The sequence below is a fragment of the Colias croceus genome, chromosome 15 (assembly GCF_905220415.1).
Source record: "Colias croceus chromosome 15, ilColCroc2.1".
NCBI classification, from domain to species: Eukaryota; Metazoa; Arthropoda; class Insecta; order Lepidoptera; family Pieridae; genus Colias; species Colias croceus.
In genome coordinates this window covers 5,399,056-5,420,292 of record NC_059551.1, presented here as the reverse complement: position 1 = coordinate 5,420,292, position 21,237 = coordinate 5,399,056, and the positions used below count along the sequence as shown (strand labels likewise).

Here is a 21,237-nt window from a genome sequence, read left to right as displayed (position 1 = left end):
TATAATATTTATCGCAAGTGCCCATAAACGCAAAGAGCGTTACAAATTAGCCCATTAACAGCCAAGATTAGCATGCTTAGTTTACCTTTATCATTTCTTATGGAAATGATTGAATAAAATTGTTCTATTCAGGTATTCTGAGAAACAATGTTTTATGAATGAAAAAATAAATATTATAATTTTATTACAACAGGTTATTTTTCTATTAAGAAACACTGTACAATAAATTTAGGGAAATGGGAAATAATAAGAAAAATTTAGGGAAAAGGTTAAATTTTCAGTAAATCTAACAGTTTATATACTTAAAAGTTTTTGCCAAGTTTTGCGAAATTAATTATTTGGCTGAATTATTTGATAATTTTGAAATTATAGCTCGAGACATTAGATATGTTTACCTACCAAGTACCAACCAACATTGCGTATAATATTATTATGACTATACCTAGGTACATACCATAAGATGATTTTACCACCTACCAACCTCAGATACCTACCAACGTACATAATATTCATACGTACTTCATGAGATAAAAGAATGAGTCAAATAAAACATTCGCTTTATGTTATAGAGTCACAAATTTATTTATAATTATATGTCACAAACAATAAACAAATTATAGTTAGGTAATCGAAATACATATTATAATAACACTAAAATCTAAAAGTAAATGCGCAAATGAGAACTTACGTAAATAAATAATAACAATAGTCAGTGAAGATAATAATAATACTGATCTTAACTATGAAACATTTCGACGATACAACAATATTTTTCAATAGTCCATTTGGCAATAATAATCACAGTTTCCGATATTCATTTAACATACCTGCATGTTGAAAATGTCTTATTTATTGGTAATATAGACAACAAACCCAACAGATAAAATACATACTTCTATAATGGCAAGCACTACAATGATAAATTTCTACAAAAATGATTCTAACTATCTCAAACTGACCACAAATTAAGTAAAATCAGGGATAAATTACAATCGCTCAAATGTCAAATGCTCAAATTACATCTATGCGCGAGTAACGTTTAACGATATTTCTTTTGAGTCCTTCAAATTTCCATTTTTCGAATCGTCGCCCATATCTTTAAGGTCACTAGATTTTGTTTTGTCATCTTCGGCTTTATCGTCACTAATAAAATTCCATGGCTGAATATTCCCAGTGCCAAATAATATGAAAAAGATTGCGGATACTATGTAAACTGAGGCTCCTATGAAAAATACTGGGCGCCATTGTTCAAAAGTATTCTGTAAGAGAAACAGAAAATATTAGGTAAATATAAGCAATACATTGACGACATATTGATTATAAAATTGTATAAAAAACAATTGTAGTATTGCATTACCCCGTTTCTCGTGAAATATGCTGTTATCATTGGAGTAAAGAATCCAGCTGTACTCCCAATAGAATTGGCAATTCCATACAACGTTCCAGCATAATTAGGTGCTAAATCTTGATGATTCTGAAGATTTGTCAGAGTTGCTGCGCCATTAAAGCCCATAGACATTGTAATTATAGTCACAGACAGCGCAGTCGAGCAACCCGTATAGACCATTAACACAAGTAGAATACCAGGAATGATGTGGGAAAAAAGACAGAAAAACTTTCTTATAGTTGTAGTTGTCATCATTTTTCTGGATAATATACAGTCACCTAATGATCCAAATACTGTAGCCAGTAATAATCTAGCGAGATATGGAAGTGCTGATATAACTCCAGCAGCTTGTAATTCAAAGTCCAACACACTTGAAACAAATTTTGGTCCCACTGTCATAATAAAGTATAGACCCCATAGATTTCCATAATGTAGAATGACCATTGCTAAGAAAGGAAACGATGTACATATACTCTTGAATGGTGGTAAACCCTGAAACCAAAACACATACATGTAATAAATGTAATTACAATGATTACCTATCTTATAAATTTGGTATTACCCAGGTTACAAAGGAAGATTTAACATTATATTTAGCAATCATTTTTAAATTTATAGTTCAAATATTAACCGATGATGTAGAAAAATTCAAGCCGTCAGAATCTCTCTATATGGAATGTGTAGATTATTTAACAATACATATTTACTTACTTTTGATTTCTTAACCTTGTCACCGAGTGCGTCCATTATGTATTTTTTCTCAGCGGTTGATATTCTGGGATGTTCGTTGGGTGTGTCGGCGACTAAATACCACCAGAATCCGCACCATATAAATGACAATCCTGCTGGCACGTAAAATGCTGAAGCCCAGCCAAATTTCTCCATTAGAGGCCCAGTGAGAGACCAAGTCGCTACAATTCCCAAGGTCCCGCCCATCATGGCGCTAACAAATTTTCCTTTCTCGGCCGGTGGAGCCCACCGAGCTACCAGCACATGTAGAGCGGGATACGTGAAACCCTAAAAATAGTCTTTTAAATTGATATGTTTGTGATCGATCTTAATATGGTAAACATTAGAAACTGCCCAGTTGTTCTAATTGAAAGTTGTATGAGGTAATTTTAAATTTGCCACCATTATTAATAACTTCTTATACCTTATTAAACAATACTTTATATTATGACAAAAACAGGCGACATTTATCATTATGAAATATGAGCGTGAAATCCCACAATACAGGCTCTCCAACTTCATCAATCAACAAATAAGTTAATGTTTGAGTCACGTGTATATGTTAAAACAAATAATTTTATATACTCGTGAATCTAATCTAATAGGTAACACGAAGATGGAATATAAGTATGAAGATTTATCCTCAACTGTGAGTTCATTTATTTCATTTTTAAATATAGAGGAAACATTTGTATTGAGAAGGCACCTATTGTTAATGGTGGTATATCCTATTTTCCTTAGCGTTTTTCAATTATGTTATGTTCATCTGTATAAATTCAAGGGCGTACAGACTAGTTTTACTGTCATTATTCTTTATTAATTTGTAATTACATGGTAAATAAATACGTTAAATACGTTCTATAACATTAAAATTCATAATTTTGTTTCGCCAATTTTACAAATAATACTTAGAGAATACAAGTACAATTATGGGTAGGTACAGAAATTTTGCTTGTAATAGTATAAGTTGTAGTCAATGGTACTAGTAAAATACTTTTACAGACAAGCTATAAAACACTGATTCCAAACCGATTCTTACCCCCGCACATCCAAGAAGGAAGCGTACAATGACCAGTGCAACGTAGCCTAAACGAGCAGCAAAAGGGCTCAAAGCTGTCAATATCCCACTGATAAGAGTTGTCACCAGAATGACATATCTGGGACCCCATCGCTCAGATGCCATACCTCCTATGAGGGATGTCAAAGGGTAGCACCAGAAATATGCACCAATTATGGTACCCTGTTGGTCTGCGGTCCAATTAAAATATTCTCCGTGCACCTGCAAAAGAAGCAAGTAGGTATAATTTACTGAAACCTAGGAGAATTTTTTTTTGTATCGTACTGGCAGTGGCTGGCACTACCTAGTTACTATTGAGGTTTTTGTTAAAATTTAATTAATTTGGTTGAATAAAATTGAATAAATTTGCTATAAACATTTAAAAATGGTCGGTGTGGATTTTGACCGCGAAAATAGAACTTAAAAGTGAATTAATAATACCAAAATTCAAAAAATCTTTGTCATTACTAGGTACTATTATACTATACTAGTGTCATGCCAATTTCATGTGAAAATTTCGCAGTTCATGCCGATTTCTTGGAATATATCTCAGTAAAAAGAACTTTTTATAACAATAAACGTATTTGCACATTGCAAGACAATAAACATTTCTCTAATTTGAGAGCAAGTTCTGAGTTCACTGAACTCGACGATTTTAAAGTGTATGGAAAGAAAAAATAAAATGAGCCATTAACGTGACATATTTTTCATAACTAGTAATTAGATTAGAACGTGCTTAAGTATCGATACGTGTGTAATTATAGTATCGCATCACGCAAAAAATATTTCGTTTGGAAATGCTTTTAAAAGGATGATACGATTTCTAATTAGTAAAGTGATAATAGTTCGTCGGAAAAAATTAAAATTTTATATTTATATCGGATGATTTCTAATTAGTAGTGATAATAGTTCGTCGGAAAAAATTAAAATTTTACATTTACATATATCAATTTCCATAGTTACAGTTCTAGGCTGGATTGTGTGAACACCAAAAGAAAAGATATTCTATGATCCTATCATGAGAATAATTCTGAGTAAAATACCTTTTCTCCCTGAGTATTTTTTTAAAGATTATGCTTGTTGAATAATGAAGCAGTGCTACACATAAAATTTTATCAAATAAAAGTAAGATAGACCATTTTTTATAGGCGCACAGTTACTTTTAAATTATCTCATCATCGGCCTCTCTACTTAGCATCTAATATCAAGTTTTTAAATAAAGCTAAAAAAATAGTTAAATATTATAAAATACAACTAACTACTTACGCTGGCTGTGAGAATTTTGTTATTCCCATTCATTTTATTTTTGCGTTCTTATAACAACTTGTATCTAGTAGATAATCTTATATATTATGTATCCAAAAGATGTAGGAAATTCGCGTTAAGTTTTCTTGGAAGGCATTTTCAAGCCTCAGCGTACTGCCTACTTTCTACGATGTACTTTCTAAATAAAAAATATTTGAGGACATAATAATATTTTACCTGAGTGCGTAGTTTTGTCACATGATCATGAGCCATAGTAGCATTGGCGTTCATGGTATCATTATAAACATCGATTTTTGAACCACACTGCGATCGCTTCCTGAAACCGAAAAATATTATTGTGTCTTGTTTTCGACTCAAACCTGTTATATATACGGAACGTGACATTAAAATAAAGTAAAATAAATTATTAACGAATTTAGTGTTATTTAAAAAAAACGAGTTGAATCTTCTAAATGATAAAATATTTTTTTATAAAATATGCAAATGAAAAATGGAGTAAGTTTTTTGCCTCAGTTCAACGATTTTGCACATTTACATAAAATATGTACATAGATTTAGTTCACAGACATTTATCAATGACTTGGTTATTTTGCGCAAAAGATAGGTTGCGCAAATAATAATCAGCGTATAGTAATGTTAAATCCACTTGTCTAGTTGTTAATTAAAGAATTCGTAGGAACACTCAGTCTAGACTCCGGACGTCCGGACAAGAGTCCGGTTACAATCTCATTTCGAGTCCTGTCACTGGAGTCTGGAGTACCTACGTAGATGTAGTAGATATGTCGAAAGACGTATGATACACAAATACCTATTTAGCCAATAATGCTTTTTTAATAGATAACTTTAGTTACTTAGTTTGGTTAACATGAAAACGTCGATAAAAAAATAAAGTATTTAGCCACACTACACTGGACAAAAACAACATTAGCATTGGTCTGACAGTTTTGGAAATAACAACCTTTAGGTACACAGGAAGTCTTAGAAGACGTATTCTATAGCAATATTGAATACCTACATAAATTGTGACATATTAAGTATACTTATACGTATTAATTTATTAAATAATATCGCATATCCATACGATGTCTTGTTGTTGTGTTGTGTTTTAATTTATTTATTGAGCGGTACTTACATCGAATTATGTAATAGATGACATAGGTACCAGAACATAATAATATTATGTTATACATTACATGTACTTAATTTAGATCAGATTACACAGTGGATATACTTAGATCTTAGCGAGTATAGTCCAAAGTCCTTTCACGCATTATTATCCTCAGTGGAATGCCTGCTTCTGCAGTCTATTTTTATTAAAACAGGATTCACATGCGTTAATCCGTAAGAAAACAAACAGATAAGCGTACATAATTGCTATGCAGTTATGTTACTAGTTTATTTTGTTCATGATTATATAAGTTAGGAATTTGATCTGCCTCCGTATGGATAGATACTGAATAGGTACCTACCTATATCACCCGCATAAGATTCAGATATTGTAATTATTGTTATTTAAAATATAGGTACAGTGTGGAAATTTTGTGAAAATGAAAATGTAATACCTAGTTATTATAAAATTAATTTTAGATCTAATATTACCTAATATGTATATTAGAAATAATTTTAAAACCAACACTTAAATTTACTGCTAAATAAAAATACATTCGTTGTAATTTTTCAAACATTCACATTTATATTTATTTCTATTTCGTTCATTCCCCTATACATATTTTCCTCTTTATAAAAGTATCCTTATACAAAAAAATTTCACTTACGACGCGGCTTTCATAGGTTCCGGCACCATAGCAATCAAATTCAGGCTGATATTGACTCGTAGCATGTAGATCACCCAACAACTCGTGAATAACATGAGCCATAGATTCAGCCTCACTGGGATCACATCTGAAATAATAAACGTTTTTATCATTACATAAATACATCAATCTAGACTTCTGTACATATTATATCTACATTATTAGACTAGAGTAGTTAGATACTTTTTGAAACAAAAAAAAATCGCAGTCGGATGAAACCCATTAGAAAAGGAGGGGAATATGATGAAAATAAAAGGAAAAATAAATTACGGTCAATCCGAGTTCGGGAAGTGGGAGGGGGGAGCTTTTAAGAGAAAAAAATGGTTTCTCTCGATTTCCGACAAAACTACAAGTCCTACGGAAAAACGTTCAATGGCAAAGTTGTAGGTAATTAAAAGTTGTAGAACTTTTAAGTTTTAATTACTTTTACTTACGAGCTACGAGCTTTTACTAAATCAGGCACACATTCTCGAAGTACCTGAAATGTTTTTATCGACATCATTTTGCTTTTGAATATGCTGTAAAATATTATACTTAGAACAGATTTTTTTTTTCTTTTGAAATTTTGCCGAAAAGCCGATACAAGAGAAGATAATATAGAGTTCGAGAAGTGTGCCTGATTTAGTAAAAGCTCATTATCACACTGTTTGCATACATTTCCTGAGAAAATTTACTATGGTAATGTTTATTTTTTTTACACAATATGAAAGTAGAGATTTCAATGAACAAAAGGCTCCCCAAGTTTTTGAAAAAAGCTGATATTTTGACGGGTGACTTTTCGATTGAAAATTTGTTTTTTTGGTATTAATTCAAAATAAGGGTTTTATCCCGGAAATCCTACGGGAACGGGAACTATGCGGGTTTTTCTTTGATAACGCGGCCGAAGCCGCGGGCGGGTAGCTATCAAGTATGTCATATTTGTTAGAAAGGTAGGTAATTAGAGCTTAACGAATGTTAAGTTTATGTAGCTAAGTAGGTACATGCACTGTTCACGCATGATTGAAAGTCTAGATCATATACCTATAAATATTTTGGGTACCGGTAAGAGCTAGCGCGCAAGAGCAACTTTTGTCTCCGCAACTATTTTGTCTCTCCCATCAACTCTATGGGGAGTTGCGTCGCTACGTGCGCGTGCGCGCACTTTCTTACTAGCCCATAGAGTTGATGGGAGAGACAAAATAGTTGCGGAGAGTGGAGACAAAAGTTGCTCTTGAGCGCTAGCTCTAACAGCATTTAAAATATTTATTAGCCAAATAGGTATATAGTTTTTCGAATTTTTGTCTGTTTGTCTGTAGGTATGTCCGGAATAATTTCAAAAAGTACTGCATGGATATACTTCAAATTTAATACAAAGATAGGTTGAGACCTGAGGAAGAACATAGGATATGTTTTATCCAGGAAATCCCATGGGATCGGGAACTATGGTCTATGCGTGTTTTTCTTCGACTACGCGGGTGAAACCGCTGACGGAAAGCTAGTTATAAATAAATAGGCAAGTCATTCATGATACCGCTTTGTTAGGTGTATTCTATTAAAACATTAAAGAGGGACAAATTAATATAAGACGTAGTTTTGGCAACGTGTTTGTCTTCTTACTTCTATTTACATAAATCCGATAAAAAAACTCTGCCTTAGAAATGTGCAAATGTTGACATTCTTGTATTATATTTTTTGCTTTTACTGTTATTTCTACTGTCTACGTTAAATAGAAATTTGTTTGTGGTAGGTATATTTTAAGACCATTAAGATCAATTTCATTAAACACAAATATGTAATTAGGTAGTATGTACATTAGTATATTATGTATGTACGCCTATGTACGCACACCGAAAAACAGTTTAATTTTAAACGACTAGAAAATAGTTTCGTAGGTATTATGTTTATGCAATATACCTACTGTGCTAAATGTCGAGTAGTAAATTTCCTAATTACAATGTAGGTATATTCCTATGTTTCGATTATCTCTTATTATCATAAATAATCTATGTAAATTAGTGCATTACGAAAAACATACGAATAATTACACAAATAATTCTAACTTCTAAGCGAAAAACCAAACCCCTATGGGGTACATATAGTACCTACCTACTTTATGCGGAAAATAGGAATTAGGTCTCTTTATCTATAAAAAATATGCTTAGTTTTAATACCCAACATACATCAATACATTTTTTTCGATGAATCTAATTGAGAGCATATTATTAGAAAATTTAAGCCTCAAAAAAATTTAAAATTTTGGTAGGCATGCGCATGTAATATTATGTTAGGTAGGCTAGGTAGGCTTTTTCTTGGTTTTATTTTTAAATAAATATTACTGTATCATCGAAGGTATCTAAAGATCAATTAAAATTAGCTGCAAATGTGATTTTTAATTTTAACCATCTGAATTTTTGTATGCAAATTGCAAGTGCAACCGACATGTTAGTGCGTTACCGAATCCTTGAGACGACAGATTCAATTAAAACTTTGTACACTTATCAAGTATCGGTGAAAATACAATAATATGTGATAATATCATGAATTTGAGCGTGTTTGTTAGTTTTGTTAAACTATACCAATTATTATTTATATTTATTAATGGAATACCGAATATACCTACCTAGTTAAATTAGCTTACGAGGTTCGTTTACTTTTCTTATCCTTGTGTTAATATGTACTTTATATAATTTAATTCCATGTTTCTAATTTATATATGCTATATATACATACATAGTTAAGTTCTGACATGATTTCACTTAAAGAATAACCGATAATTAAACAAGAACATAACAACATGCATAATGTACATAAACTAAAATAGGTAGGTAGGTATAGTGTGTATTTAAAACATCTGTTTTGTGGTGTCTAAACACTCGATTTCTTTAAATAATAAATTTGTAAAAGATAATGAAACCAACAGAAATTTCGCTGTGTAACCAATAAAATAAATGTTTTCAGTCAAAATACTTTAATCTAACCACAGCTACCTTATAAAATTGCAATAAGCTGCAATAAGTTGCAATACTAACCAATGAAGCGTATAAATAGAAGATTTTTATTACGATCTATTCTCATTGTCACTTATTTATAGTCAATTCATAGAGAAAACCATATAAAAACAATTATCTTATATATCTAATAAAATATAAAACAATGGTACACACTGGTACACATTTATTATATAAAATGGTATATAAAATATAAAAATGGTAAACAGTTGTTATGACATTAAGTACATGTTATTGTCATCTTGAAAGTTAAAGCCAACTAGATTTAAATAGTTTATGTATGTATAATAATATTTTTAAAAATATTTAAAATAATGCTAACTACTCGAATCTTTTGACACTTAGCGAAATTTTTGAAATAAAGGAGATTACTTACAATCGATTCTTTATTTATATAGATTATTAATCACACCACTTCACACCCACACCGAGGGTGTTGTGGGAGTGTCATATTCCAATTGCCAAGAGATCTTTGTAGGTAACTACTTAGTTAAACTTTGCGGGAGCGATTTGACTTTTTTTAAAAAAGAAATAAAATAAAATTAAAATTAAACTTATTTAATTACTTAACTATAACAAGTGGACGATTTGGAGTCACAAATGTTAATGCCAGAATTACATGCAATGATACAAGCGATACCTTATTGCGAAACAAATGTTTTCCATTATGTGGAATGCTTATGTTAAATTGCAAGAACTCTCCGGTGGTCTTGCTGAGGCCAGCGGAAGGCTATTGCTCAACCTAACACAGAGGGTTGGGGTGGATGCGTAACTCCTCCCTCCTTAAGTGCGAAATTATCGGTTTGTTCATTTTTAATAACTATCCGATGATTTCGCAGACACATTACATTTAATATCTTATAACGAAGTAAGTAAAGTAAAAATAGAATTACAAGTACAAAGATTAAAAATAGAGACGTATAGCCTAAAGTAGCACTGAATCTAAAGTTTCTTTCACTGTTAACCATTTCACTATCACTGAACACTGATTGCTTTAATATCGTTGACATATATTTAACTTCGTCCAAGTTGATTCCTCGCATATTGAGTACACGAGTACTGGATAATGTTGGAGTTCTATTCACAGGTAATTGCGGCAAAACTATAATTTTTGTTGGTTCTACAGGATCATTCTCAGTGATTACTTGGTGAGAGCGAATCGTTATATTCTGGATCTCGATGCTACATGGTTCGTCGATGGTCATTATGTATGTGCCCACGACAGGATATTTGCTGCCATCACCATTGCAAATTTGAGTCAGAGTATTTCTGTATTGTGAGAAAAGTATCCAACTTATAGATGTGATTCTTTGAATTCTTACATTCTCTATATTGATTAGCTGTTGTTCGCAGTGCATTGGGTTTCCTTCAAATTTAAGCAGTTGTTCTATGCAAGTAGTTTCAGGATAAGGCGTTTGATTTTGTTCATCGCATAGAAATTGTTCTCCAGCAGCGAGCGATCGGCACGGTTTTACGATCGGTAAGTATTTCATCCCCTTTGCCAACAGGTAAGGATATTTAGGAAAAATGGAAAGGGTTTTACTATCGGAAGCACGGTACATAGGTATAGAGTATAATTTGTAATAGTTATAAGTATAATTATCTGTAATTGGAACCTCCATTATGAACGTAATCTGGTTTTGTTTAATATATGATTTAACATTAATAGTTTCTTCTAGTTTTACTAAATTTGCCTCACTCGCTTTAAACACTAAACTTTCAGTTTGAGATATAAGAACTAAATGTTGCAACAACTCTGTAGAATTAATAATGCTTTGATGTAGTATGGATACTTTACTTAATGCTAGAGCAGTCTCTACTTCCCCTAATTTTATAAAAATAGTACGAAAGTTACTTACAAATAAATTTAAAAGGCTTACAACATAAGTAGTATAAACCCAATGATTATCCTTAGATGCTAATTCCTTAATCATAGATTCTACAATTTTTAAACGCTTATCTAATATATTAGAATTTTGATTTAAGACTTCAGTAGAATAGATAAAACTATAGAGGATTTTAGATATTAAAGTAATTTTATTTCTAATGATAGTTTGATCGTTTTCAAGTTTAGGTGTAAGTTTATCGTATCTCATTGCGTCACTATAGTCTAAATTTCCGGTTATGTTTAAGAGGTTGTAGTTGAAGTGCCAGCGCGGACCTCATCACTATCAGCCAACACCACAACGCGGAGGGCGTTTTACATTTTTAATAGGGACCTTAGTCTTTCTTTTACCAATCTCTATCGGTATAACGTTCCTTGAACCTTGTCCTATAACCTTAGCTTTATGGAATCGCGGCTTATCCTTGCTTTTTCGCTTATTAACGTCTTTCGCAAATATAATTTTTCCTGATGGGAGACTGGTTTGATCTTCACCACCTCTCCTATCCTTTACTTTTTGCTTAGTTTCGATCATTTTATCTGCTAAATGTTTATATAGAACCTTTAAACATTTTGCATGGTCCTTAACCAATTGCTGTACATAATGCTTCTCGAAATCTGCGTTAAATAAGCTACCTGAATCCGTGTGACCAAATACGACTTCAAAAGGGGTTAAGCCCGTAACTGAATGAATTGAACTATTATAGGCAATAATTGAATACATCATTACTGATGCTGCATCCGTGCATTTCTCTTCGTATTTCGCACATCTATAAATTTCACTAATGGTCGAATGTAAACGCTCAATTAATCCCATTGAATTAGGATTATTAGGTGAGCCGATATGAAGCTCAATTTTATGTAAATTCAAAAATTCTTTCATTAGCTCATTATTAAATTCACTACCGGGATCTGAACTAATCTTTCTAGGAGTGCCGTAAAACGAAAAATACTTCATGAGTGCACGCACTACTTCTGCCGTTGATCTATTGTCTATTGGAATGGCTTGACCTAACTTACTAAATGCGTCGATAACAGTTAAGTAATAATTTCCTTCTATCTGAAAAATATCAATAAATATTTCTTGGAACGGCGCGTCTTGTGTTTGAGTTAACTGTAAAATGGGTTTAAAGGGATTACGATCATACTTCATTTTAGAACACGTTTCACAAGCATTAATAAGGGCTGAAATAGTTTCCTGCATATTGTGCCAAAAATAATTTCTACGTATACTTGCTAGAGTCTCTTTAATACCGCGGTGACACGTTTTGCCTTGATGGTGTTTTATTATAATAGCCTTTTGTTCCTTCTCATCTTCTATAAAAACTACACGCTCCGTACATTCAAATAACAGTACTGTATCCTTTCTAAATAATTCTATGACAATGCTAGTGAACTGTTTGCGATGTTCATCATCTTCGAAATAAATGAAATACTTAACTTTCGGTTTAATATATTCTTTTAAAAATTGTTTTACTAGATCTGGGTTATTAGTAGGCAAGAATACTTCTAAAACCTTTTGCTTTTCACGTGAAAGGTCGTGAACTTGCATTTCGTTCTTAAACCACGTATATACTAGAATTTGATTTGGTTTTGTGTCTATTGCTTCATGTAATATAGGTATACCGGACGATTCTACTATATTAGCTGAATGAACTGTATCCGATTTCGACGTTATAGATGGTGACCTGACTGGGTATTCACATGTTCTAGGAGAACTCATCGCCGATAGAGTTTCAGAGTCGGGAATAGATATCGTTTCACTAGAATCGCGTTCTGATATAGTAATTGTACTAGAGTCGTTACGCGTTCTTGGCCTATTGTCTCTATCGCCTATATTAACAACCATAGATTCGTTTTCGTTATCGGAATGCGTAGCGTTAACCCTAATTTTAGATAAAGCGTCCGTGTTTAAATTTTGTTTCCCAGTATCAATCATAAATTTAGAATTATTTTCAGGAATATAAATGTGTGGCAATTTCAGACTTGGATTGCAATTTAACTCTATGATTTTTTCTTTGTAGAGGCTTTCGTTCGAAAATTTTCTTCATCAGACGGATGCACATTAATGTCTTGGGTATCGTCAGTGGGTGTATAAATCTCACTCTTATCGTATTCGCAATTCGTATCATAAGGATTACAGCCATAGTAATTCGTAAAGTCGTAAGGATTATAGCTATAGTAATTCGTATAGTCGTAAGGATTGTAGTCATCGTAATAATTGTCATTATACACTGTAAGTCGGTTTCGTTCACTCTAAAACCTGGCTGAGTTATATTTTGTGGTCGAGGGGGTGCTGTCCTCATGGAAACGTCAGTAGTCTCAAAGTGGTTATTTTGAGGAGGTCTTTGACCAAAATTCTGTGGCGTTATACCAAAAGTTTGAGGAGGCCTATAACCAAATTGTGGATTTTGATTGAATGAAGGCCTATACCCGAACTGTGGGTTTTTATTAAACGGTTGTTGAGGTGTAAATTTAAAACCAAATTTTGCCTGCTGTGCATTTTGAGGTACATTTGGTATCCCAAAATTAAATCTTTGTTGAGGATTATTTTGTAAAAATTGGGGCACCGTAACGTTAGGCGTTTGCCTCGGCAGCGTTGTATTATTGTGGATACGATTGCGCGATTGGTATTGCTCGTGAAAATTAACTTCTTCTAAAACGATTTCTAAAGCCTGTTCTAATGTACTAGGTGATTTCAGTCTTACAATACGCACCATGCTTTCGGGCAAATTATATAAGAAAACGTTCAGGGCTGTATGATTATAAATCGCAATTTTCGCGCGTTTCATTTCCGTATCTACCGATAAATTTACCTTCGATATTAATAATGATCGAATATTCTGTATCCTATTACAAAATTCAAGGTAACTTTCGCCGGATTTAATTTTACAGGTCTCGAGAGAGATTTTTATGCAATCCTCACTACGCGGATCACCAAAATGCTGTTCTAGTAATTCCTTTAAAGCGGGCCAAGTATTAATATCTTCGCGCTCGGATAATAACGCGGCGGCATCGCCTATTAATCTACTAGTTATGGCATGTAAAACGTAAATATTCTGTTCTTCATGCCCTCTAAATTTATTAATTATATATTCACATTTTCGAAAGAATAAATTCAAAATTCTTTTGTCTCCATCAAAAAGAGGAATAAGCTTTAACATATCACTCGGAATTGTTATTACGTTTACGCTTTCCATGTTAAATAAGTACAGAGTAATTAAAGTTCTGAAGTCTTTAACCAATTACAATAATTTCGAATTATAAAAATCACACACACACAGAAATCAATTTAAAACACAATATAATAAAAATTTAAATATAGCACAATAAAAAATTATATGTTATCAATTACTATAAAAATTAAAACTTGAAGTAAAGTGAATCACATATAAAATATAAAATTTATTAATTGAATTACGATCAATTTTGAGATCATTTAAATCAATTAATATTAATATTTCTTTATGCAAAAATTCATTTACTTTTCTTATGTAAAACTTTTATTTAAGTTACACTCTATAGCTAATTAGTCTGTGCAGAGTTTTATGCAAGACAATTCTTAGAATTAAATACGATATTCCTTATTGTATAAGTTATAACTAATTACTGATTTAATAGAATTTCATATTAAAACCAGATCCGTTATAGTGAGAGACGTTCAATCCCAAAATAACAGTTAAAAAATAATTAAAAGTCAAAATTACACTCTCGTGAAAAGGATATAGGAATATATGAGAAAGGATGGCAAAAAGTTTTACTCACCAACCGATCGTCGATCCCATGTCCTTGTCGTGGTCGTTTAACAAATTTATATTTCGGTTCTTTTAGGATAGCACGGCCTTTATAGCAATGTTCTAGGGCTAATTTTGAAGACCTCTAGACATGCAGACCTTATATGGCTATCCTACCGGCTGCGCCAGTTAAACTTTGCGGGAGCGATTTGACTTTTTTTAAAAAAGAAATAAAATTAAATTAAAATTAAACTTATTTAATTACTTAACTATAACAAGTGGACGATTTGGAGTCACAAATGTTAATGCCAGAATTACATGCAATGATACAAGCGATACCTTATTGCGAAACAAATGTTTTCCATTATGTGGAATGCTTATGTTAAATTGCAAGAACTCTCCGGTGGTCTTGCTGAGGCCAGCGGAAGGCTATTGCTCAACCTAACACAGAGGGTTGGGGTGGATGCGTAACTACTTTGCTATATAAATAAATAAATAAATAAATAAATATTTCAGGACAATTTTCACACACGGCACGATCTAATTCATAGAGATCTAGTTTCTTTGATCTGTGATCTAATCCCATACTAAGCTTTCGCTTGTGTTATGGAAACCAGATGGCTGATAAACATACATATATATAAGCATATATAATTCTAAATAAATATTTATATAGATAATCAACACCCAGACACAGAGCAAACATCTATGTTCATCACACAAATATTTGCCCCGGGTGGGAATCGAACCCACGACCTCAGGCTTAGAAGGCAGGGTCACTACCAACCAAGCCAATGCAACCGGTCAGTCGTAGGTCGTATATATCTTTATATTTATATCTTATAATCTTAAATATTATATCTTTATATAAGTATAATTTTCTTAATATTTTCTTCGTGCACTTGCACCGGCAGTAGTCCAGATTCGATCTAATTTCCATATATGGAATGATTATCTACGCACGGAGAAGAGGATAATAATTGAAAATAAACTAAACTAAAACTTTTAGTTGTTCGAATTTTCAGTAGGCAGTGTCTTAATAAGAGTAATTTTTAAATCCCAAATCCGTTATAATTGCCTAAACATAAAATTAAATTATTTTAAGCTATTGCATAGCTTCTATCGCGGGCGGGCGGGCCTTGAGCGCGGGGACCTAATCCAGAAATTGCGTAACGAAAAACCTCACGCTCCCCAATCCGACGGGCACGGAGGTATGGCTATGCAATAGCTTTACGAGTGCCACACGTCTTCTTTTTTTTTTTCATGATCAGTCGCGAACAAATACAAATATCTGAGGCTGCGATAGTTTATACTTTATATGGAGCTGCGCTCCTTCACCCGCGAGGATCGATGATATATTATAGGATTATAGCCTATAGCGGGGGTTCCCAAAGTGTGCGCCACGGCCGCGGCCGCGGCGCGGCGCCCTGGTGGGCCGTAGAAAATGAAGAGGGGCGCCTTGCTTATATTCGCGAGTACGTTTTTCGGTAAAAAACATAGCGTCGTAAAATCACATACAAGATTTCACGTGCGCATCGACTTTATCATGTAAACAAAAATAAATTTTGTTTTCCTTAAACCTTACTTGTTGATTTCTCTTTAAATTCTTTTACAATAAAGAAATTGAGTTAATTTCATATTATTGATATTTAAATTTTTGTTCTTCTATGCCTAACCTCCTTTCTATTCTTGTATTGAAGGTCCGATATCGACTGTTTCTAATAGCTAGGTTGATTGCGGGTAGGGCGCCCGCGCCTGCGCCGGCCGTGACATGAAACTGCGCTGCGAGCTGAAAAAGATTGGGAACCCCTAGCCTATAGTTCCTTGACAAATGGGCTATCTCAAATCGAAGTTAAATTAATAAAACTGGAATTTATTAATTGTATACCATCTTAAACTCTTCAGCTTTGTTATTGTAAATAAGATCCGTGTATTTGTTTTAATTTTATCCCTTGAAAAATTATTAAGTAATTTTATCATTAAGTTTATTCTATTCCTCGACGACATTTTTATACTATAGCATTATAGCGATCGCCCAACCGCACCTAATCGCACATGATAATAGCAACATACGTAGATACCTACAATAAAACGTTTTCGAACAACTAACCAATACCTACCTACCTACCTACCTAGGTACTTAATACCATTTTCTACTCGATTTCAATTTGTTTTTTTTTCAATTACGTTTTTCGTATCAGTGAATATGCTATTGTAACCTAAATAATTAATCGACGGATCTTCATAATTTTGATGTTTATTTTTTAAGAAATTCATTACATATTAATTAGGTAGGTATTGGATCTATCACTTCTAGAGTAAGTATACATACTATCGTCTAAACCTTGACTTGTACAAGCTGCCTGCCTTACTTCTAGTTTTTTTAGTTTATAGTTTCAGGAAACAATTTCGGTCGCATCGCAATCGTACTAGGCATTGTACCTATTTGTATATTACTAAATTCGAATGTCATGGTGTTTTATTGTGTGACGATTGACGAATGACCTCCACAAAGATCATTCGTGAGTACCAGGAACAACGCTATTTAAAAAATAATTATAACCGTCACATTATAGTTAAACGTAATTTATGTTGTGTTTTATTAGTATATTTTAGATATAGCTACTCTTTAAGCACCAGGTAAAAACGAGGAAACAGGCAAAAATAACTACAGTTATTCATGTTTACGAATACGGACTCAAACTCCAGTTAGGGACATGTTACTATCCAAACATGAACATTTTAACTCCTTAGAAAATCGTTAATAATTAACGTCACTTTACCAGTAATTCTCGATTACCGGCCACCTATCTATAAAGATTAAAGACAGTATTTTGCATAGAAAATAACGTAAAACGAATCTTGAACGACACGGATCGCGAGATAAAAATCCTATAAAATCACGTTTGTAACGTATACGATTCAAATTCTATTATCGTAAGAACGCAACTTGTAAACTGTAAAACAACGATTCATATTTGATAACAGTCGCTTTAAGCAAGTACTGTTGAGTGTTGATGTAACTGTGTCCACAATTGATTGAATTTCAAAAACATTTTTCTTTGAATGTTTTTAAATGAAGACAACGTGGACAATCACTGGAACAAATCAAACATTCCTTTATGTTTAGAAAATACTGCTAACTAGTAACTACTGACTACCATCTACTAGGTATATTCCATAACATCTTCGGCCGAATTAAGTTTGATACCTATGTCAATTTAATATTTATTATGTTGTCTGGACCCTGGACACAGTGCTTTATTTATATAAAGAAGTAGGTACCTACCTTTAGGTAGGTACCTTTAGGTATGCATAAAATATTCTATATAGGTATCAACATCTTCATCCCAATTAGCATTTATTTTCAAATGAAATAAAAATAAATAACAACATAATATCATAATATCAGATGGATATAGGTATAGTTACCTAGTTAGATAACATTATGTTGTAATGGGAAATTCAAATAGTAAAAAATGACGCTATTTTTTTAAGAACAAGCAAAATTGTGTAAGTTGGCTAAAAACATAATCAATGTTCTGGAAAAAAGGCGAGTTTATGTGTTCTGTGATAGAATAATGTTCTAAACTTGTATGAAAACTGTGAATATCAATCTATGAGGAAACTAAATAGTTTGTTAAACCATAAAAAGTGCTTTCTCTTTAACTGAATACGGGCGCAGTGATTCCACTTCATTATACTTAAGTAAGTAGGTATATTTTATGAATTTGACTTGCATACCCATAAACAGTTTTACAGAAAGATGGAAGCTATAAATACTTCGAGCACTACAACTAATTACTGTAACTATTTTTTAGTAATGTGTTTGTAGGTACTAAAACGTTTTAATGCTCTAGGTCTAGACTAAAACAGATTTTGTGTAGGTGCCTACCTATTCAATGTGATTTAGTAAATAAAAAGCATAACTCTTTAGTAACAGTATTACCTGTGGTATTACGTTTTTCTAGCATATAGAAAATATATATCACATAACAGAACTACATATGTGAAATGACAAATTTGGATATGAAATTTTAAGTATCTAGGTAAACTACCTAAGTAAGTACCTATTTTTTTAAGTTAACTAGGTACGCAGTTTATGCAATTATTTTTTTATTTTGTTTTTAAAATTCATAAGAAATCATCGTAAAATTCTATTTAATTACACCTAGAACTATAAGATTTCCTGTATCGAGGTTTTAGACTGAGCACTTGATTGACACTGAGATTGACGAGGTAGGTAGGTACCTACCTACTTGATAATAATTATACCTTTATTGGATTATTTACAAAGTCATAATATAAGGCAAAGTTTTGAATAAAATAACAAGTTATTATCAGAAAAGACATGCGACATGCTTTATGCTACGATTTCACAGTTCCTTTACTTACTGTGAATATATTATTACATAATATTATTTTTATTTCACTGTCTTTCCGACAAACAATTGCTAATATGTTATACAGTTAGTTCCTATAAAAATATACATTTTTTTACAAGTTTAGACTAAAGTTATGAATGCTTTAATTTAATATTATATTGATGGTCACATGCGCATACGCAGACAATTACTATTAATTGCTAATTATTGTTAATAAATATTTACAAGGAAAGTTTAATTTTATCTTAACTACACTTTGTTCTATTCCTTTGAAAGAAGTACCTACTAAAAATCCACTTCGAAAATAAGCATTACGAACTACCTACCTAGTTACTTATTTCTGAATACCTATTAGGTATATTTTCTTTACATACTTAGGTACCTACTTTTATTTTTGCAAATAAAAATATGTATTTTTATTTGCAAAAATATGTAATCTGCATGTTTAAAATTAATGATTGAATATATTTTATACTTACTGTAAATTTTTAAATTAATGAATTATCATCTAAACATAGCGGGTACAAGAAAATAATCGTGACTACGGTGTGTACTTACCAAAAATTTTTATATTTATCACTGCCATTTTTCACAATAATATCGTCACAAAAAAATAAAAAATAAAACTATTTCATGCTGTCATCATGGTTTTTAATGGTCAAGTGATCGGTGTAACGCGCGGATGGTGTGTGACTTGTGAGCGTATCGTGCGCCTGCGACACAGCCTACACCGCGGACGTTCTTAATTCTTTTGTCAACAACTAGGTACTGAACATAGAGCCTACGAGAATTCGCAATACACAAGCATGAAATTGTTTCTATAATATTCCATGGAATTAAAAAAATTTATTGATTAGCGGTTGGCAACGTGCTCAAAAAGAGGGGAATTCCTGCATACTCATTTTTTTCGTTATGCAATAGGTACAAACTCGAATACTTATATTTAATTTATTTAATGTGCTTATATTTTAGTTTGGTTTTGCTTCTACTACCTAAGTCATATTTTAGGCTTGGTAAATAACCTACTAGTGTTTGCATCTGAACCTCTCCATAACGGCTGGACAGATTATAATGATATTTTTGTGGCGCTGGATTTGAGAATGGTTTAAATTTACAATTTAAACGCGGGCGATACCAAGGACAAAGGCTTGTATAATAAAAATATTATTAATTTAATAATTCCTTAGTACTTACAAGTATTCTCATAATATACTAATTAAGTAAGATTAGAGGATTTTTTAAACCTAAATATTGGTCAGGCTTTTAACGTAAACCATCATTTGATTGTTTTCTAACTATTATAATAATATTATACATATTATAAATATAAACTAGGAGTCGCAGGCAAATAAATTAGGATCAAAAAGAATGACTTTTAACGCCATCTGCTATCCATGGCTGAATCTAGGGATAGACCGGTTAACCATGAAAAATTATTAAACATATTCTAAACTAGCTTCCGCCCGCGACTCCGTCCGCGCGGATGTCGGTCTTCGCGTGGATGGTTTATTTCTCCATTTTGAGTAGGTACCTCTAACAATAAAATCTTAAAAATATCTATTGGACCCAATTCCCAAATACGGCTAGGCCTATAATAATACGCAACGTGTGTTCGCGGTTCTACGGAACAACGTCTATGGATAAAACTGAAAAATTAAGATTAATTTTTTTCTACGTATTTTTCCAGGATAAAAAGTATCCTATTTTACGCCCAGGATAATAAGGTATAATAAAATTATACCAAGTTTCATCGAAATCGAACCGCTAGTTTTCACGTGATGCCTTCACATACAGACAGACAGACAGACAGACAGACAAAAATTTTTTTAATCACATATTTGGGTTTGGTATCGATCCAGTAACACCCCCTGCTATTTATTTTTTCAATATTTTCAATGTACAGAATTGACCCTTCTACAGATTTATTATATGTATTAATGTATAGATAATTTGTAATATGATTTTTATTTATTAATTATTTATGAAATGAAAATCT

At 32.2% G+C, this 21,237-nt stretch overlaps 1 protein-coding gene across 1 annotated transcript; it reads right to left on the bottom strand.

Annotated features, from left to right (window-relative positions):
- Nucleotides 1-557: 557 nt before the first annotated feature.
- On the bottom strand, nt 558-19,979 carry LOC123697935 (sialin-like). Its single transcript, XM_045644512.1, has 7 exons — nt 19,800-19,979; nt 6,215-6,341; nt 4,656-4,755; nt 3,156-3,395; nt 2,099-2,404; nt 1,358-1,879; nt 558-1,259 (listed from the first exon to the last, which is right to left on the bottom strand). The coding sequence occupies exons 1-7, from the start codon at nt 19,825-19,827 to the stop codon at nt 1,023-1,025; spliced, it is 1,560 nt and encodes a 519-aa protein (XP_045500468.1). The 5' UTR covers nt 19,828-19,979; the 3' UTR covers nt 558-1,022.
- Between the last annotated feature and the right edge of the window lie 1,258 nt (nt 19,980-21,237).